Genomic DNA, 22918 nt, shown 5'->3' on the forward strand with positions numbered 1-22918 from the left:
TTACGAAATCATTCTTTAATAAACTTAACTAGGAAAAACCACCAGTTTTGGGGTGGAGGATAGGTGAGGACAGATTCTGAGCCTTTTGTTTCTTTCTTTCTTTAATAGGAGGTATTAAAATGTGTTGGGTGCCTGGGTGGCTCAGTTGGTTTAAGCGACTGCCTTCGGCTCAGGTCATGATCCTGGAGTCCCAGGATCAAGTCCTGCATCGGGCTCCCTGCTCAGCAGGGAGTCTGCTTCTCCCTCTGACCCTCTCCCCTCTCATGCTCTCTCTCTTATTCTCTCTCTCTCTCAAATAAATAAATTTAGTAAGTAAATAAATAAATGTGTTTATATGCTAATGAAAAAAGCCAAAGAAATGGGATATAACAAAGATGAAAAGAAACAAGAAAAGAGTATCATCCTAGTTTACAGAGAAAGGGATAGGCTGGGGCAAAGGGTGTCCACCCATGGATAAGAAGCATTCGTGCCAACGAACTTAACTCCCCCTATAAGTGGGTCTCTTTTCACACTTTCATACTTGAATGTCCCTGAACATTGTAGGGGTATACAAATATCATATTACTACTTTGCAGTAAGATATACAAACAATTGTTCAAGTGCCACATTCACAACAAAGAAAAATGTTCTTGGCGCTGCATATCACTGACTTAGTGGTACCTTGAGCTAGAAAGTGTTCACGCTTACATTAGTACGTCGCAACACTATGACTGCCACCAGGGGGTGCAAGAGAGCTGGCTACACCGTGGTTGAGTTTGGGCCAAGAAGGAGCAGGCTTTCCAGCAATACTCAAACCACTAAGAAAATGGACTCGCTATATTCCTAAATCCATGCTATCTTTGAATAGGGCATCACATGAAGGGCAAGTACACAAAAGAAATTAGGCAAGAATTGGACTGGACCCATGACACTATGTGACCCTTACATAAATGAACTTTTCTGAGCTTCAGTTTTTATAAAATGGGGCTACTACAATGCATTAGGAGGATCAAGTAGGATAATTAATACAACACGCCCATCAGTCTGGCACAGGTCCCTCTGATAACTACAGACCCCAGTGGCATCAGTCGTTCCAGAATAGCTACCCTACGGCCCCAATGCATTCCCCATAAGCACCAGCTTACTACTGATCCAACATTCTGACACAAGCCTCCTGTGCTCTGCCAAGAACACTGCTGTAGCCATTCTGTTCTGTCTTCCATCCCAGGGCCCTCACTATTCTAAAACTGCCTCCTACACTGTTAGGCTTTTCAAAAATTGTCTTCCCCACCTTCTCCTGCAACCTGGCTTTTCTCAGAAGTCTTCTTTTCCCCTATCATTCAATTCTTAAAACACCTGACCCTCAGGGCCCAGACAGTAGGGTCAGCATTCTTTTAGGATCATTAGGTCTAGACAAAATCCCCTATATCCTGAAGCTCATGAATTCTACTCAAGGTGGCTATTTCTCATAGCATCAACTTCAACAACAGACAAAAACTTTTTTAGAGGTCTTGGCCCTGGTTCACTTTGTCTCCTGGCATCTTCCTGGTGGCTTCAATATTAAGTACTCAGTATTGCTACATAGTAAAGAATTACTCCAGAACCAGAAAAAATGCACAAATCCCACCCAATCAAAGATCCTATCACTATTTCTGACCCCTACAAAACCAGTCCTTTGTCTCCACCACTCTGATTCAGCCAACATTTATGAAGCACATCTGTAAGCCAAGGGCTGTGCTCAGAGCTGGAATGCAATGGCCAATTCAGCTATTCCCCTCCTCTCCAGCTCAGCCAGTGACTTGGTTTCACCCTTCCAGGGTTTGGGCTCCAAAAGTGACTATGTTACTGACACACTCATACTGGCACCCTCATACCTCAAAGGGGTGCACCAGCACCCTAACAATCTCTAACTCTACTCCTGCCCAGCACTGCTGGAGGATCATATCTCCCATTGCTGAAGGATTTCACTTCCCTGGAGAGAAGGGTGCTTCTATACAAAGATGACCTCCAGGCTCAGGGTTGGCCCTTAAACCTGTCAGCAAGCCCTTCTTCACAGACTCCTCTCCCTCCCTAGTCAACTCATTTCAAATATCACAGGACCTCACCACTTCACCACCTGCTGCCCTCACCACTTCTTCACTCTTCAGACAATGTCCTCATCTCCTTTAGCTAGCCCACAGGAACCTCCTTTCTGTCATTCTTTTCAGCACCAGAGGTCTGTGAGAGCACTCAACCTCTGCACTCCAGTCCCATGGAAAGATATATCCTCTTCTCCAAATAAGCTCTCTTCTCCGAGTATAATATGTTCTAGTCTATTTCATCACTGATGGGATCTCGTATCACCCACTGGTCTCTCACTCTCTTATACCTTCAATCTCTCCAATATGCCCAATTATCTACTAGACGCATATATTTTATAATCTTATAGCTCTCAAACTTAACAGATTCAAGGCCAAATGCATGTTTCCCTACATTTATTCTTTTATTCTAGGTCTCAGTTATTATAAGCAGAGGTACAGCTAACCAGGGACCAAAACTTCTAGGAAAGCAGAGACTGGCAAACAGGGTCAAAGGCCCTAATGGCAATGCAGAGGGCAGGGGACAAGATTAGCAACCGAGTATCTCAGAGAGGCAAGGGGGAGAGAAATAAGCTTGTGAATGGAGCTGGATAGGAGGTCTGAGAAGGCTGGCCCTCTGGCTAGAAAAGAAGCCTGGAGGAATAAGGAGTATGAAAGCACAAAAGACTACTCTTCACTGGCTCCCTTTCTGAGGGACTACCTAAACATGTGAGGCATTCACAAGGTGATTCTCCTCTCTCTGAAATCCTTAGGATATTAATTTTTTTTTTTAAGATTTTATTTATTTATTTGACAGAGAGAAATCACAAGTAGGCAGAGAGGCAGGCAGAGAGAGAGAGAGAGGAGGAAGCAGGCTCCCTGCTGAGCAGAGAGCCCAATGCGGGACTCGATCCCAGGACCCTGAGATCATGACCTGAGCCGAAGGCAGTGGCTTAACCACTGAGCCACCCAGGCGCCCAGGATATTAATTTTTAATTGCAGTTTCTGGGGGCAGAGAACAAACTGCCAGTTATCACTGTCCAATTTTCTTTATTTTGCCATATATCGATCTGTATGGAATCTCACTTGCCAGTGATCCTTTGAAGAACAGATCCATTCTAAAGCTAACATTCATAATACACTGGAACAAAGGAAATCTGAACAGCAATTGTTTATCAGAAAAAAGAGTGAGCCAAAATATTTCAGAAAAGAAGTCGGAGAAAATGTAAATATTTGAAAAAGCTAAAAAATAAACATTTTTGGTAATCTTCCCTTACTTGGAAACAAATGGCAATTGCGAATAGGCAGCTGATAAAGTAAAGCAATTTCCTTCTGGAACGAGGTACAGATTTAAAGTGAAAACATTTGCCTATAGCCATATAGCTTTTTTAATTTCTCTGAATTCACCACAAGTGCTACCTTTTTCACAGAAATCCCACTCTGCAGGAGATAATGCTTTCTGGCCCCCGGAGCTGCTATAGGAACTCTGGACAAGTTCCCTGCAGACCATCCTAACAAGGATTAAGAACTCCTGAAACCAGAGAACAGTTATAGAGTGGATATGAGTTGGGGGAATATTCTGCTATATTTTGGTATATTTTTGCCTTCCAGATACCTAAAATATCTACTGACCCTTAACAGATACGGTGGCATGCTTCTTTCCCAGATATCAGAGAATGTTCTGGACCATACAAGAAACTAATTATTTGTTAAAACCACCTAGTAGTCTTGGCTTTTTTTTATCATGTGGTCTTGTGAAAGAGAAGAAATACCAGAGTTCTCATCCCACCTGCAAATGCAATTAACCAATAGTATTTAACAACTACTCACTAAGGCTATGTGACACAAATGTCAAGAATAAGACAGCTTCAGCCTCTCAGACGACCACAGTCTATTTGGCAAGACAAAACCACCAAGTAAACACTGAAAAACAACACTATTGGCAAAATCTTTGACGTGTGAAAACTAGTATTAAAATATCAACAGTGTGAATGGACATATCAAGGAGAGCCTAGAGATCTTTGGAAGCAAATATTTTACCTCTCAGCATACCTTAAAAAGTAAGAACTGAGAATTTCTGATAACATGTTAGCACTTAGGAGCTGTGGCCTTCCTCCAGAAAGTTCATGATTGCATCCCGGGGCCAACGGAATCAGGTGAAGAACTTTGTGTCTTCTCAGGTGAAGAAGCCATGTCTCTCTTGCCCCTTGTGTGACCTTCCCATTTCAAGACACCTCTACCTCCTCTGTCTTTTGCTTCTACTACCTTAAGCAAGTCCCTTCCCAAATCTGGGTCTTATTTTTTTTTCTCTCATAATAACTGATCAATAAACTAAACTATAACCACATGAATGTATTTTTAAGTGATTTGAAAGAAAAAAAAATTCAACTCTATCTCCAGTGACAGAGAAACTTTACCAGGATATGTTGTTCAGTGCTCTGCAAACTGCAGAAAGTATGCAGTATGTTACTTGTTAAAACACACACACACACACACATACACACACAGATGCTTATCTGTGTACAGACTATCTTTAGAATTGGAGACAGGAATCAGGTAACAGTGGTTGCCAATGGAAGGGCAACTCAGTGTCTAGATTGGCTAGGGATGGTACCAGCAAAGTTAAGAGGACCTATTTTTCACTGTATACGTCTTGTGCCTTTTGAATTTTGTACCATACATATACATCATTACCCAAAAGATCAATTTTTAAAACAAATGAAGTTCAATTACTCAACTGTGCTAAAATTACCAAGAGATTATGACTTAAAGTCGGGATTAGGAGTTGCAATGGTGGCCAAAGCCTGAAACTGGATTAACACAAACATATTCCTTGGATTTTTATTATAAAATATTTTAAGATAAAAGATGATTACTTTCCCCTAAGTTGTAAATCCTGTTACAGATGAACTTGTGAAATTAGTTTAGCTATATACTCAATCTGTGAATTCCCTTCATGTCTCCAAATTTATAACTTTATTCACAGTTGGACAACTGGTGTCAAGTGTACCCAGCCCATGTTTTACACATCTAGAAACGGGAAATTCCCCATTCCTAATACATTCCAACTTTAAAAAGCTCTAACTACTCAGAAGACCCTCGTTTGTTGAGCTGTGTCCTGTGGCTTCTACCTATGCATCTCTTCTGCAGTCAGTAGAACACCTGTATCCAAGTGCCAGGTGCTATACACCAGGCACAGGGAACACAGAGACAGATGAAAAGAAGATCCTCCCTCTGAAGTGATTTGCATCTAGAAGGGAGATAGAAAAGATCAACCATTACAATACTCTTAGAGTATGACAAGGGCTATGAGGGAGGAAAGACAAGGGTGCCGTGGGTACAGAAAGGAGCACCTGACACAGCCAAATGAGAGGTGACACCAGGTCTGAGATTTAGGAGATGAACAGGAGTTCATGAGGTAAAGAATAGGGAAAGGGCATTTCTAGCAGTGTGAACAGCAGCAATGTAACTTCCGGGACATTCAAAAAATTACCAAACAAAATGGCCCTAGTCAACTAGCTGAAAAGGAAGTAGAAAAGAAAGGCAGAATCAAGATCATAAAGGCTTCCTAAGAAATCAGAACTTTATTCTGGTGGCAACTGAGAGCCCTAAAGTAGTTTGGGTGGGTAGGGCATGTGGGGTGAGGTGGAGCAGCTGCACAGCAAAAAGTCAATCCAGAGGCAAGACGACTGGTTAGAAAACCATTTCCATCTCTTGTTAAGAAACAATGAAGGCCCAAACTACAGATGGGGCATCAGGTCCAGAAAGAAGATGAATTTAAGGTATAATTATCACAGACAGTCAAATGGACTTGGCAGATATAGCAGAACTGTATGACCCCTTCTAGGATTCTGGCTAGATGTGTAAATAGATGGTGATGCCCTCCAGCAAGTCAGGGAACATCTTTCTGCCTTACCAGAAAGATCATACCAGCAACAGTAGTTCAATGTGCACTAATGATGATATGTAAAACCTGACACAGAAGTAGTTTAGAAATTATTCATGAAGAATTTGAAAAGACCACAGACTATACCAGGGCACCTCCTGACCCAACCTGTGCCCAGGACAGTACAAATATGTGTGTGTGTGTGTGTGTGTGTGTACACACATCATATATATACATATACAAATGTATATGTGTGTGTATATATGTGTCTATGTGTGTATATATACACAAAGACATATACATACATGAATATATATATTTATTCATCTGAACCCTTTCCTCTCTCCTCTCCTCCACTCCAACTTCCTCCTGTGACAGGCTCTTAAAACTCCTCAGACATCCACTATCAGCAATATCAGATCCCTGAAACTCACTCCAAATAAAAACATCCAATGCATGTGTATATCTGAAAAGGAATGATTAAGAGGTTTAAATCTGTTCAATTCTTTTTTTTTTAATTTTTTTTTTTTTAAGATTTCATTTATTTATTTGACAGAGAGATAGCACAAGTAGGCAGAATGGCAGGCAGAGGGAGAGGGAGAAGCAGGCTCCTTGCTGAGCAGGGAGCCCAATGTGGGACTTGATCCTAGGATGCCGGGATCATGACCTGAACTGAAGGCAGGCGCTTAACCAACTGAGCCACCCAGGCACCCTAAATCTGTTCAATTCTAACTGCCACATGCCACACTGCCTTTTTCTTCACAAGTTACTACCCATATACTTACCCAGGAACCATTCTCATGATGTATCATTATTTTTCCTTAAGTGGGCCCAGAAATAATCACACCCTAGTCAAGGTTAGTAGAATAGTAGATTTTCTATTTCATTAGATTTTTCACTACTTCGAAATATACGTATCATTTGTTTTTATATTCATCAACGTTATAAGTAGGAAAAGTAACAAAGGATTAAATATCAATTTTTTGGAGACTATAAGAAGCTTCTCTGACTGAAAGATGTTCACAGAACACAGAATCTCAGAGCAGCAAGGGAACTTAAAATTCAAGACCAGCTACTCCACAAATGTTTGAATTTCCATTCCCTCTACAACATTCCCACCAAATATTTACCAAATGTGGATCGGACTCTTCCAGAGAGAAGGAACATGCTAATCTCTTTGACAACACTGGCTAAAAAGTGAAAACTAATTCTAAACACAGATGTAGAAACTAGTAGTTGAAAGCATTAATAAGGAATGGAATTTTTAAAATATAGTATCACAAAATTTCCCTACAATTACTTATTCATTATTAAGGAGAAAACTTTACTGTGGAGAAATCCATGAATTGAGTGATCAGAGATCACCAATAATGGGACAAGTTGACATCATGTGCATTGTGAAGGACAGCATTTTTGTGGTGTTACTAACGAAGAGATGTTCCTGAATCTAATCACAAGAAAACCTCAGACAACTCAAACTGAGGGACATTCTACAAAATAACTGGATTGTGTGTTTCAAAAATGTCAAAGTCAAGGTACACAAAGGCCAAAGAAATGTTCCAAATTAATAGAGGACTAAAGGTACATCAACTGCCTGCATGATCCTGAATCAGATAGAAAAAAGAACTATAAAGAACAACATCAGAATAACTGATGAAATGTGAATACTGTACATTAGATAACAGTACTATATTAATATTAATAAGTTTCCTGATTTTGATCACTGTCCTCTGGTTATATAAAGAATGCCCTTATTCCTCGAAAATATACATTGATTATTTAAGGCCAAAGGGACAGGATGCTTGCAATTCATTTTCATACAGATCAAGAAAAAAACTGTGTGTGCGTGAGCGTGGGGAGAAGAATGAATGATAGAGTAAGCAAATGAAGCAAACTAGTAACAATCAGTGAATCCGGATAAAGGATATAGGAGAATTCTTTCTATTATTCTTGTAATTTTTATGTTGGAAATTGTATCAAAACCAAAAGTCACCCCACCCCTAAATAATAAGGTCACATAATGTTATTATAAGAACACTGGAAAATGTGTTAGCACAGTTTCTTTGAAGATTTCAGGTGCCTCTCATTGAAATCAACATATCTCAGATTAAAATGTCTCATGTGAACTTTTTCTGAATTATCTGTACCTTTTGGCACTTCAGCATATCCAGGTTTCCATTTACTAAATGTAATTGTTTCACATGAATTTTCACTCTTGATTTCTGTTTTGCAGTTTTTACCATAAAGATATCAACCCACCACTAAAAAAGTAGGCCCATATTTGGATACCCCAAGGCAACAATGTTGGATGGTTCAGGTGCTCCAGACGACGAGGCATATATGTTTTACTAAGAATCCAAGCTAAGTCAACTTTAATCGCATTACTGCAGCGATATTTTCATGCCTATATATATATGCATATAATGTTTCTGTAATGTATGCTTCAATCTATATATATATAGTTGATACTTAAGTAACACCAGTTTGAACTGCACAGGTCCATTTACATGGATTTTTTTTTTATACTGTAATACCCTAAATGGATTTTTAATTCCTTATAATTTTCTTAACATTTTATTTTCTCTAGCTTACTTTATTGCAAGAATTACAAATATATATAACATATAAAATATGCGTTAACTGACCATTAGTAATTAAGTTTGGGAGGAGTCAAAAGTTATACATGAATTTTCGACTATGGGGGGGCATTGGTACCCTAACAGTACTTAATATACCCTCATGTTATTCAAGGGTCAACTGTAATAATAATAATAGTTATATAACCATTTTTACTCATCTGATTACCAAACAACTATACTTCAGATATTTAGTGTTAATAAGTGAATTAAAGAAGTAAGCACCCCTACACATTTGATAAGGAGTGCTGGTTCACTGGTACCATCTTGAGAGAGAGAAGAGAGATATAACTTGGCAATGTCTACCAAAATTTTGAAAACTCACACTCTGACCCTGCAATTTCACTACTTGGTGACAAATTACTACTCGAAAATAACTACAAGTGCACAAAAATTTCTCAATGTATGTATACATACACACCTATATATACCCAAGTACACATTCGCACACATATATTTTGTTTCTATATTCATCAATAACAAGTAGAAACAGCAACAAAAGATGAACCCAACCCCAACCCCATACCATGGATTTTGCCTGCCAGATGAAGTGAAGTAAATTATCTCTAACAGTGAAAGGAAGCATTGTTTGAAATAATGAAATGCTATCAAAAATCTATGTGTCAATGAGGCACTTAAGAAATACTCATATATCCATACAATATCGTACTATCAAGCCATTAAAGACAAGTTAAATAGTAGAGAAATGGAAAGATGCCAAAATATAGTGTAAGTAAGAGGAAAAAAGAGTCTAGTGTAAGTAAGAGGAAAAATATCATACAATATAGGTATGATAAAATCCCCTTTTTGTTTAAAAAAAATTTTTTTAATGATTTTTGAAGTAAACCAAACTATAAACAATGATTACTTTGGGGTGTAGATCTACAAAGTCTCAACAGTTCTAAAAATAATTCTACTAATACTTGAATTTTCCTAATACTCATTACTATTTTCTAAGTAGATAAAAAGATCTATATTAAAGTCATCAAATTTAAATGACTTTGCAACAGATATCGGGAGAGACACCACTTTATAATTCTTTTAAAAAATAAAACTCAAAGAGATTTTAGTAGCAAAACTATTTTTATTTCCCAAATAAAATTCTATTATTTATTATAATGTTAATAAAAGAAATTAAAGTTGATTAGAGGAGGGGGGCTCTACCATCAGCCCCCACTCTTTGACCTATGAGAAAATTTATCATGTTCAGAGAGTCTAGTCAGTCAGAGAAAATGTGAAGAATTTAGCAACAATAAGCCAAGCAAAAAGTCCCTTACCATTAAAGGAGCTTAGCCACAGCTCATATGGGTGCCTGTGTCTGCTATATTCCATTTTTACTATTTCTCCATCAATGGCAGAACTTTAGCCATTACATCAAACATGTCCAAAGCACCTATCTCATCAATTTCCCCATCCTACACTCCTATCAGTTCACAGAAACAGCAGTCATTAGCAGGTCCAAATGTTCCCTCTTCAAACTAGATCTGCATCCCTGCTTAAAAAGCCTGAAAAGATATAAATGTTCTATCATTAGCTAGTCACATAAATGATGGCTACCTTCATTTTAAAAGGACTTGAGAAAGTCTAACAGAACAGAATACAGAGGGGTGCCTGAGTAGCTCAGTTGGTTAAGCATCTGCATTCAGCTCAGGTCAGGATCCCAGAGTCCTGGGATCAAGTCCCACAACAGGCCCCTTGCTCAATGGGGAGTCTGTTTCTCCCTCTCCTGCCATTCCTCCTGCTGTGCTCTCGCTCTGTCAAATAAATTTTAAAAATCTTAAAAAAAAAAAAAAAAAAAGAATAGGCTAAAGATTTAAAACATTAATTTGAAAAGGGGACCCAGTGCTGCTAGAGCCAACCACTCACAGACCCTTTTATACAGGTGGTAGCCCATCCCTAAGATATAGATAGCCCTTAGATGGTAGCCCATCCCTAAGATATAGCCCATACATGGGCCTCTGGGCCCAAGTGGTCCTGTCTTGGCATCTCTGGTTGACCACTCTCTTACCTTGGACTTTGCATGCCAAGTGAAGTGCAGGAAATTTGTCTCACTGGGTACTAACAGGTTAAAGGATAGAGCATAGTGACTAATAAGGTCATTTCTCACATAATAAAGTTCTGCATCGAGACCTAGAAAAAAAGAGAAAAAAGAATTAAACACCTAAAATGCACTCAAAATCATTAACCATCAGTATTTCAAATACTAGTAAGAGTGGAAATAATATGGAAGTACAAATGTACATCATAAATGTCTCTCACATATGCTGTCTAATGAAGCAGGTAAGACACTGGGCTATACTGTCATCAATAAAAAAGAAGAGGGTGCCTGGGTGGCTCAGTGGGTTAAGCCGCTGCCTTCGGCTCAGGTCATGATCCCGGGGTCCTGGGATCGAGTCCCGCATCGGGCTCTCTGCTCAGCAGGGAGCCTGCTTCCCTCTCTCTCTCTCTGCCTGCCTCTCTGTCTACGTGTAATCTCTGTCTGTCAAATAAACAAATAAAATCTTTAAAAAAAAAATAAATTAAAAAAAAATAAAAAAGAAGAACCTGGGACTCAAAACAATTAAGTAGTTATCCAACTAAACACAGGTGTGCTAGATCCAGAACTCTGGGAGCCACTCGGTCTTCAACGTGACTTTCTTTTGGACACAGTCCTTCTCAGAGTCCTTCCTACAAACAAGAGCCCCTTCTCCCCTCAAAATTGATGAAGATTTAGGAAAAGAGATTCAAAATAGAAGGAAGAAAGACATGTAATTTTGCGAAAACATTAGTTTGGGCCATGGCCTCAAGACCCCAGCTAGAGATGACCCCCCCTTCTTCACAGGCAAAGACATCCTGGCCACTCACTCTGACAACATTTACCATCATACAGTCACCCTAGTTGCCACACCAACACATGCCCTCTTCCCTACCTAGACGACAAGATGGAGAACAGCAGATTTCTCCTCATATTCTCAGGACACTTCTCTGCACAAAGCAGATGCTCAGAAAACACCAGTTAAACAAGTCAGTTCCACAGATTAAAGCTGAAATAACCAAGATACCTGAGAAATGCTGGAGAAGCAACTTCCAAATTTCACTCACTCCCATATTATCTTTTCCATCAGGGCCACATCCAAACTCCAACATATACCATGTTCTTCAATTCTTTCATTCCCCTTCATCCTACCTGTATTTAACATTTTCCTTTAACACTGATTCTTTTTTTTTTAAACAAAAAATTTTATTTTTTTAAATAGATCTTATTTATTTATTTGACAGAGAGAGATCACAAGTAGGCAGAGAGGCAGGCAGAGAGAGAAGGGAAGCAGGCTCCCTGCTGAGCAGAGAGCCCGAGGCAGGTCTAGATCCCAAGAACCTGGGATCATGACCTGAGCCAAAGGCAGAAGCTTTAACCCACTGAGCCACCCAGGTGCCCCTTAAAACAAAAATTCTAAAGGCAAAGTTTAATTACTATCTTGAGTGGGAAATTAGTAATTATTGTGAAAAAATAAGGTAGCAAAAAGAATTACCTAAAGGGAAAACTATTACTAAATTCTAGCTAAATAAAATACTGGTGCCTAGCAACGCAGTGAGCAGGCTTGAGTCCAGTTCACTACTTACAAAAAGCAAGTATTTGATATACGTAAAGAACCAAATAGAAGCTTTCTCCACGATAATCCAAAAGAACTGAATAAATAAAAACAGAGTTACTTGATCTCAACCGATTTGCTGTTATATAAAGTTGTGTCTAGGTGTCCCTCTAGTAATGCATGACATATATATTCCACACATTGGAGGGAAAGGGTACAGGGGAGATCAAGCGATTAGTGAGTCTATACTGTGAGCCTGAAACCTTATGGTATGAAGAGGTCAAGACGGATATCTCACAATCATAGTTGGAGACCAATATTATTTCAGTAAACAAAAGATCAAAAGAGAAACTTAGTGTGGATATTCTGTCACCAGCTGGACTCTGAAACTTGACCTTTACGGCTCACCTACATGTACTCACTGACCTTCTTCCACATTTTTAAGCTCTTCTTTCCAGCTTATCTTTTAACTCAAGCCAGGAACCCACGGGCACAGCATCCCATGATGGAAACCAAAACTGCCTCTTAAGCAAAAATGACAGCCCAGTCAAAGCTCTGGCAGGTCCAGACCAGTTTGAGCTCAAACCCCAACTCATATCTGCACAGACGGAACACTGAGTGACAGTTACTTTTACCTCACTAGAATGCTGAAACCTTCCCCCCAGGAGGAGCATAAGCCTCATTAACATAACATGTAATGTAGGCACTTGCACAACTTTATGCTCACCTCTACTTACAGTGACAAAGCTCCCCTTTCTTAATATTCATCTCCTAACCCTAAATAAAAGGAAGCCATTCACCCTTGCTTTGGGGAATCGACTTTGGAAGTTATTTCTGGTGATCTCCTTCTTTGCTGCAAATAGTTTCCTTTGTGTGACAACTCCACCTGGTGTAGTCTCTCCCTCACCACGGTGCCAACTCAAGTTATTGTGGTTACAATATTCTTTAAACAATGTAATTATGGGAGATAAAACAAAGGGGTTGTAGAGGCTCTTTAAAGCAACAGGTTTGGGCAATGGAAACTTGAGCAAGGCAAAAGGGCCCACAGAGACCACTGGGCTGAGAGCAGACAGGTTCATTAAGTGACCCACCCTGAAATAGCCATAGGCCCTAACTGACCAACTGCAAACAGGCACAGTTCCTCAGATTACCAAAAATGGAAAATTCCATTTGCCCCCACTCTCCCTCACTCTGCCCTCACCACTGTGGCTCCTTACCACTGCCAAGCGGCAGTTTCTCTTCTGCAGTCCTGCCTGGCCATTCCCTTGCAGTGTACTCAAAAAACTTCTATCTCTTTTGTTCTGCCTTGGGTGAATTTTTTCACTGCCCCCACTGCCAGCCCCCACCCAATTGAGACACCCCACAGTTAGTGCCCCTCACCTGATTAACACTCATGGGGGTGTTAATCATGAGTTAAACCATACACATTTTTAAAAAATGGGTTCTAACTAGACATAATATAGGCTACCTTCTTAAATATTATAATAAAGAAATTAACTAAAGATAAGGATAAAGCCAAAAGATAACTATTTAAAAAGACTGATGAAAGTTAAACCCTTTGCAAAACTGATTAAGAAAAAAAAAAGAAAACACTATCAATATTAAGAATGAAGAGGAAACATTGCTACAAATCCTACAGATGTTAAAAAAATAGAATCTTAGTATGAACAACTTTATGATAATAAATTCAGTAACTTAGATAAAACAGAAGAATTCTTGTAAAAACACAATTTAGCAAAATTGACAAGAAGTTCTTAAAAATCCAAATAATAAAAATATCCCCGCCAAGAGGCACCAAAGTGGCTCAGTGGGTTACAGCTCACTGCGTTGCTAAGCACCAGTATTTAGCTAGAATTTAGTAATAGTTTGTTTTCCCTTTAAGTAATTCTTTTTGCTACCTTATTTTTTCACAATAATTACTAATTTCCCACTCAAGATAGTAATTAAACTTTGCCTTTAAAATTTTTGTTTTAAGGGGCACCTGGGTGGCTCAATGGGTTAAAGCTTCTGCCTTTGGCTCAGGTCAAGATCTCAGGGTCCTGGGATCCAGCCCAGCATCTGGCTCTCTGCTCAGCGGGGAGCCTGCTTCCTCCTCTCTCTCTGCCTGCCTCTCTGCCTACTTGTGCTCTGCCTGTCAAATAAATAAAATCTTAAAAAACAACAACAACAACAACAACAACAACAAAAACCCAAAGCTCTGGGTCCAGATGAATTCCATAAAATATTTAAGGAAGATATAATTCCAATCTTGCATAAACTTTCAGAAAATAGTCAAAGAAAACACTTCCTAACTCATTTTATTAGGCCAGCATCACAGATAATAAACCTGACAGAAACATGATAAGAAAACTACAGATTGACATCCCTCATGAACAGAGACATAAAATTCCCCATAAGACATTAGTAAACCGAATCCAGCAATATACAAAAAGGATAATTACATATGATTAAATGTATATGAGAAGTTAACCTTGAAAAATCACTAATTCAAAAAAATTAACTAACTCACTACATTAAAGGAATAAAAGATAAAAACCCAGATCACCCCAGTAGGTGCAGAAAAAGCATCTGGTAAAATTAATAACAAAAACTGTCCAAAAACTAAGAACAGACATAAACTTTCTCAGTCTGGTAAAAAGCATCCATAGGAAACCCTACAGCTGACATCATACTCAATGGTAAATTATTAAATTTTTATTTCTAAGATCAGAAACAAGGCAAAGATGTCTACTTCTACCACCTTTATTCAACCTTGAACTGGAGGTCCTAACCAATGTATAGGAACAACACAAAAGCATAAAAGTTGGAGTGGATGTACTAATAAAACTCACAGATCATGGGATTATGTGTGTAAAAAATACTATAAAGTCTACTTATATACTACTAAAACCAATCCGTGAATCTAGCAAAGTCTCAGACTACAAGGCCAATATTAAAAAATAAATTGTATTTCTATATATTAACTGGAAAGTATAATTTAAAATCAATACTGTAACAAAAAACACCAGAACCTAGAAATAAATCTAACTAAAGATATGTAAGACCTCTACACTAAAAACTACCAAACACAGCTAAGAAAAATTAAAGATGACCTAAGTAAGTAGAGATAATCATTCTTTTAGATAAGCCTCAAAAGTCAAGATGTCAAGTTTCTCAAATTGACCTATAGATTTAAAGTAATCCTAGTGAAAATCCCAACAGACCTTTTTGAAAAAACAAATTAATTCTAAAATGAAACTAAAATGCCAAAACAACCTTGAAAAAGAAAAAACAATGTTAGAAGATTTGCATGACCTGATTTCAGAACATGATCAGAACTATAGTAATCAAGAGATTGTGGTTACTGATAAAAAGACAGACATATCAGTGGAACAGAACAGAATCCAAAAATAAACCTGCAGATATAGGTCCAATGGAATTTCAACAAGTATTAAGGCAATTCAATTAAAGTGATGCTAAGGCAACTGATAAAAGTAAAGGGGAAAAAATCTACCAATTCAAACTCTAGACAGAAACCAAGGTTCCTAACTAGAAAACATTTTCTTTGAAGACACCAGAACAATTTTTACACAACACTCCAATAGAAGGTTGAAAAAAGACTAGAGTCTGCTAACTTTCTCAAGCTTCAAAAACCTATTTGGACCTCAACCTGTGCTGGCATGCTTATTACCCTATTCATCCATCCATGACTTATTACCCTATTCATCCCAGTCCCCATGACTCCTTCCTATACCATCAACCCCTAAAACCACTGGGACTTTGACCAACTTCCTCCCCTTGAGGCATAGCTGACCCTGGAGAGCCTTAAGGACTCATTCTCCCACCCTCAGTGGGCATTGCCCTGAATCTCTAAAACCACTTCAGATGTTTACTTAAGTACCCTTATCAGAAGTCCTGTTACCTTTCAGATATACACCACCAAACTATGCCACCTTCTAGTCTTCCTAGCATTTTAGCAATCTCATTCATTGAGATTATATAAAATTATTATAAAATTTCTATGCATCCTTATTCTCTGACTTGTTATGGCAGGTTCCACTGTCCTTGAGACAAATGCACTCTTCAACCTGACCTCAACTCCCAACAACCTTCTCTTATAACAAAGCAACCCATTTCTATATAGGGGCAGTAGCAATATGTAAATTGCTCTACCTCTAAAATCTTGAACCGTAACATCTCAATAACGAGTGGCTCTTCAGCTCTTTCCCTTCATTGTTACAACTGCTGTTTTCTGGGCTCATAAGTTCTCCAGTATTCAAAATCCTCTTCTTTCTCTTAATGGCCTCAACCCCAATTACCTCAATTACTTCCTTACTAGTATTCTCAATTTTCCCCCACCAACCTATGTAAGACATGCATACCCAACCCTAAAAAACAGCCATTCTTGAACTGACCTGACTTCCCTACCCTCTTTCTTCTCTGTTGCTATAACTGAGAGCTGCATAATCCAGGATGAAGGCATTCCATACATGAGAGTCACCACAAAACCCTATTTTCTCCCCTCAACAAATAATATCCATAAGCTGCTGACAGTCTGGAGTTCTGAGATCCATATCTATAAACACTTAATGGCCACCAAAATAAATTTTGAAATTTACTACTCTAGATTAAGGTATTTAAATTCTAATGTGATCGTTAAACAGAGTTGATGTTTTCCGACTACAGATTTTTGAAAACATTTCTTTATCAAATTAACAAAAATAGTCTGTTTTGTCATAAGATAGGTTCCTATAACACCAATTAGCTTGTAAGTGGTTATTAAATAAAATAACAATGCCAGTATAACACAAAAATTATGATGGTTCATTTGAATTTTCCCTGGCAAGGAGAACAGAGTTAGGAGGTAAAAATTTTAACTTCCTGTGGAAAACTAAAAGACCCTCAATCAGGCTCAGCTACTGCCAAGCAGGAGCCCTCTCTGCCCTATTTTAAGAAAACTAAAAATGAGCACCTGCACCCAGGGCTTCCTGCTCAGAGGAGCACAGCCAGCCTACACAGTTCCTGGAACACAGCAAGCTGTACTTCCTCTTGTGCCCACCTCTATGGCAGCTCCACTGGCTTAGAAATCTAACACATCTGCACTATCTCAAGACCATACAGACCAGCAATTTCCAACCTATTACATTTTAATATCTTTTAACTCTCCTCTGAGGCAGCCTCAGCTGTGTGAAGTGGTTTGACTGGGCTGTCCAAGTTATCTCATAAGGTACCAATTATACTTTTGTTAGTACTTGGTTTGAAAATTGCAGAGGTCTTGAATGGTCTGCCTTTAACCTTATTTTTCCCATAAGTCCTATTATTTTTAGTGAACAGGCAATCCTCAAGGGTTTGGTTTTTTTTTTAGGAATGCATTTGATGTTGTAACAGAAACATTTATATTCTTTAACTATAATTCTGAATGTTAGCATACAGCAAGCAAACAATTTGTGAATATATATCAAAGTTTTATGAATATTTATGCTCTTTGACCCAGTCATTCCACTTCTAAGAATCCACCCTAAGGAAACCAAATATAGATACAAATATTTATGTACAAAGATATTAATCAAAACAATATTTAAAATTGAAGAAAAGATGGGGCGCCTGGGTGGCTCAGTGGATTAAGCCTCTGCCTTCGGTTCAGGTTATGATCTCAGGGTCCTGGGATTAAGACCCACATTGGGCTCTCTGCTCAGCAGGGAGCCTGTCCCCCCACCCCCTGCCTGCCTCTCTGCTAATTGTGATCCCTGTCTGTCAAATAAATAAATAAAATCTAAAAAAAGTAAAAAGAAAAAGAACAAAATAAAATTGAAGAAACAAAAATAAATGACCGGCAACAGAGCAGCCATCAATAAACTTTAATGCTATACACCCATAACAGAAAATAGTTTTCAAGAGTTTCTCTTCCTTTCTTTTTTTTTTAAAGTTTTTTTTTTTTAAGATTTTATTTATTTATTTATTTGTCAGAGAGAGAGAGAGAGCGAGCACAGGCAGGCAGAGTGGCAGCAGAGGCAGAGGGAGAAGCAGGCTCCCCGCTGAGCAAGGAGCCCGATGCGGGACTCAATCCCAGGATGCTGGGATCACGACCCAAGCAGAAGGCAGCTGCCCAACCAACTGAGCCATTCAGGTGTCCCGAGTCTCTCTTTCTTTGGAGGAGGAAAGAGGTGGTACCCCAAGCCATTACACTCCTTCAATCAAATCTCTCCCTGTTCATCTATGTGATATATTAGGCTTCCCCTTTAAAGACAGGTTTTAGTGGCTAAAAAACAGAGAAGTCATGAACAGGACTGTTACAAACACATTTTAATAAATTGGGTTTTGCTTAGACTACAACATAAAATAAAAACAGTTAAGATACAAATCATATACAGCACATTTTTAACAATCTGGCACCTAGAATACATCATCCATATAATAAGCGTTAAATAAATGTTCAGTGAACTAAAGGTAAATGTATATGTATACAAATGATGTGTGCACTCCATTTCTCAGAGAAGAATATTAATAAATATATAATAAATATTAATAAATATTAATAGTGATTGATTATAAACGGTGGATTATGGATTATTTTTTATTGTATGCTTTCATTCTTTTTTTCTTTTCTTAAATTTCCTGCAAAAGTTAAAATGGGAAAAAACTGGTTTTTAAAAACATGTTTAAAGAAATACACATATATCTGTAGTAATTCATTGAACAAAAATCCAGTTACTGACTAAAGTAATACATGAAGGTCAGTAAGAACTAGAGAGAAAGCCTTCAAGAAATGAAATTCAACAAAAAATTGGCAAAGATTGTATCTTTGATATAGTAATATTAACACTAGTAATGATAAATTATTAGTGACGAAAACACCTTCCTCTTTCCCTTATAATACCCAGGTATACCAAAAGGTAAAATCTGGTAAAGCACTAAGAACTGGAAAGAGAAGATCAAAGAATTTTCACATGCAACACTAACAAAGGGGCTGAAATGAGAAGAAAATCCTTGGAATACCCATGCTCACTATCTGAATGACAATTAATACAGGAAACTCTGAACATGACAGAGAATGCAATAAAGCATTATCTTTCAGGGGAATAACAAGCAGGCTGGAAATTCTATTCCAAAACAAATTTTCATCAGATGTAAAGGCAACAGATTATAAGAAGCCCTCAGAAAATAGACCAATTATATATTCTTTCCCCCCCCAAAAAAGTTACTCTAAAACATTAAGATATTAATAACAGTTTTATTTTAAACAGGATGATAAAGAAGCACTGTATACTGAGAAGAGGTATAATTCATGGCAAAAGTATTATAATCCTGAATCTTTACAGCTCTAAACCACAATTTCAAGCATCCAAAAATCCTGGGGCACCTGGGTGGCTCAGCTGTTAAGCATCTGCCTTCAGCTCAGGTCATGATCCCAGTCCTGGGATCGAGCCCTGCATCGGGCTCCCTGTTCGGGCTCCCTGTTCAGCAGGAAGCCTGATTCTCCCTCTCACACTCCCCCTGCTTGTGTTCCCTTTCTCACTGTCTCTCTACTGCTGTCAATTAAATAAAAAAATAAAATCTAAAAAAAGGAAAAAAAGAAGAGTCCAAAAATCCCCAAATATTAGCAAGACAAAGAGAACCTAATGGAAGTAAAACCTTCCCCAAATATTAGAAATATGGAGAGAACCCAATTTAAGTATAATCATGGTACAAAACTCTTAGTCTATGACTGATACTAGCATATAGGGTATATCATTTATAATATATATGTATATATATATATATATACATATATATATACACACAGCTATAATTAATATGATAGATATATAGACACACCAAGAAAGCACATTATAGGAAATTCAATTCTTTCAAAGGATCTGTAAGAGACTCAGAAAAAGTGATCAGCCATAAGGAAAGCACAATCAGTTTTTTAAAGCAGAAAATGTACAGGCCATAACCTGACCACAGGGCATTAAGAAGGAGGCAGGGAGGAAAGGAAAACTTAACACTACAAATTTTGAAGTATTCTCTACCTCAAAAAGTTACCTATATTCTTAGCCATTACATGAAAGTTCAACAACATTTAAAAAAATGAGAACATGGAAAAAATATTGAAAAGATATTTACCAAAGATTACCAAGACATGGTAAAATAATGTATATTTTTCTTCTTTATGGTTTTATACACTTTCAAAATAACAAAGTATGTTTTTACCTTGATAATCAGAAAATATAATTAATGAAATAGAAGAATTTTCAACAAACTGATTTTTGGAAAAGATAAAATCTGTGGAGAACATCATGCTTTGTTTTTTAATATACTCTTTCTCTTTCCTTCCCCATCATATGTTCGCAAATTTTTTTTAATATTTTAGTTTTTTTATTTGAGAGAGAGCAAGAGCAAGAATAGAGGGAGAGGATAAGCAGACTCTCCACGGGAGCAGGAGAAAACCTGATGCAGGGTCCATCCCAGGACCCTGAGATCACGACCAGAAACAAAGGCAGATGCTTAACTGACTGAGCCAACCAGGCACCCCTTACAAAAAGACTTTTTAAAGAAAAAGTGAAAGAGGGTGGAGCCTGGGTGGCTCAATTGGTTAAGGGGCCGCCTTTAGCTCAGGTCATGTCCCAGGATCCTGGGACTAAGCACCGCATCCGGCTCCCTGTTCCATGGGCAACCTGCTTCTCTCTCTTTACTGCTTGTGCTCTCTCTTGTGCACACTCTCTCTCTCTCTCAAATAAGTAATAAAATCTTAAAAAAAAAAAAAAAACGAAAGAAAAAGTAAAAGACAAATGAAGATGGGACCTAGATAATTAACTCTTTTCTAACTGCTGCCCATTATTAGTTTGTCAAATATGACAAAAGCAATTAAATTCAGTCTCAAAGCAAAAGTAGCAGATGACAGGATTATAATTATCTGCAAGTGATGTGGTAGGCTCCACAGAGGTGAAGTGGGCAATGGGGAATAGTTAAATGGGCAACAAGGGAAACAATCTATTCAGTAACGCTTTATTGAGCGAGTCAGCAGCAAGCCAAGAAATATGTAACTCTAGGAGACCAGGACACAGAACCTGGTTTCAGTAGAAGGGAGTGATGGAGAAAGAAGGTTGGTGTGCCCTGGTGAGAAAAAGAAGTTCCAAGGGCAAAGAAGTGGACCTGGACCAAGTCTAAAGTGGCCATATTTCAGTGTCTTATTTGGAAAATAGACCTGGGAATTAGAACACCAACATGGTCAAAGGAATAATAGCTAAGAAAAAAATCTGGGCAGGTTTTAATATCCTTTGGGATAGAGAGAGAAATAAGAACAACTCAGGGTATGAAGTTATGAAGGAACATCTTATAGAAGTCAGATGATTCCAACAACCCTAACAGGTCAAAGATCATATAAGTAAATATCACTGACCTCAACAAGGAAGAGTATGCAGAGTCACATCAGGGTCTTTGGGCAAAACAATCAAAACAGGAAAGGAAGGATGTAATGCATGATAAAAACTGGTCCCTTAATAACAATCCAAAAAGGAAATTAAGAAAACAATTCCGTTTATAATAGCATCCAAAAGAATGAAGTACCTTACAATAAATATGAACAAAGGTTTAACAAAGAAAACTATGAAACACTGCTGAAAGAAATTAGACCTAAATAAATGGAAAGGCTTCCCATCTTCATGGATTGGAAGACTCGCTATTGTTAAGGTGGCAATACTACCTTAAGGGATCTATCTACTGGTACAAATTCTATCAAAATTCTAATTATCTTTTTTTTTTCCTTCAGAAACGGAAAAGCAGATTCTCAATGGAATTGCACATAGCTCCCAACAGCCAAAACAATTGAAAAAGAACATAGCTGAAGAGTTCACAATTTCTGATTTCAAAACTCACCACAAAGCCACAGAAACCCAAACAGTATGGTATCAACATAACAACAGACATGTAGACCCATGCAATAGAACTGAGAATCCAAAAATAAACCTACATATTTCTAGCTTACTGATTTTTTACAAGGATGCCAAAAATACTTAATGAGTCAAGAATAGCCTCTTCAATAAATTATGCTGGTACAACTAGATAACCACACACAACAGAATGAAATTGGACCCCTACCTCATACCATATATAAAAACAATTCAAAATAGATCAGCAACCTAAATACAAACCCTAAAACTGTAAAACTCTTAGAAGAAAACATAGGGGTAAATCTTTATGATCTTGAATTTGTCAATGGGTATGTCAGTAAAAGCATGAGCAACAGAAGTAGATAAACTAGACTTCATAAAAATTTAGAACTTCTGTACATCAAAAGACATTATCAAGAAGGTAAAGATAATTTACAGAATGGAGGGAAATACTGCAAATTATGTGTCTGATAAAGGTCTGGTATCTACAATATACAAAGGACTTACTCATCAACAACAACAACAACAACAACAAAACCTCAAAAATTAGGCAAGGGACTTGAGTAAACATTTCTTCAAAGATACACAAATGGCCAACAAAGATATAAAATGATGCCCAAAATCATTAGTCATTAGGAAAATGTAAATCAAAACCACAACATGGTATCATTTCAGACCCACTAGGACAGCTTTAATTAAAACAAACAAACAAAAAACCAGAAATAGGAAGTGTTAGCAAAGATGTGGAGAACTGAAACCTCTATACACTGCTGGTAGAAAGGCAAAATGGTTCAGCCACTGTGAAAAACAGCTTGATGGTTCTTCAAAAAGTTAAACATAGGGGCAGTGGGCTGACTCAGTCAGCAGAGTATGCAACTCTTGATCTCAGGGTTGTTAGTTCAAGACCCAGGTTGGGTGTAGAGTTTACTTAAAAAAAAAA

At 37.9% G+C, this 22918-nt stretch overlaps 1 protein-coding gene across 1 annotated transcript in view; it reads right to left on the reverse strand.

Moving 5' to 3' along the window:
- The window catches only part of RYK (receptor like tyrosine kinase), an 86623-nt gene that overhangs the window by 46434 nt on the left and 17271 nt on the right, over window positions 1-22918 (reverse strand). The window contains exon 2 of the mRNA XM_059390948.1: window positions 10567-10688. Coding sequence (XP_059246931.1) covers window positions 10567-10688 — 122 coding nt within the window. The remainder of the gene's footprint in view (window positions 1-10566; window positions 10689-22918) is intronic.

This window comes from Mustela nigripes, chromosome 2 (genome assembly GCF_022355385.1).
Source record: "Mustela nigripes isolate SB6536 chromosome 2, MUSNIG.SB6536, whole genome shotgun sequence".
Lineage (NCBI taxonomy): Eukaryota > Metazoa > Chordata > Mammalia > Carnivora > Mustelidae > Mustela > Mustela nigripes.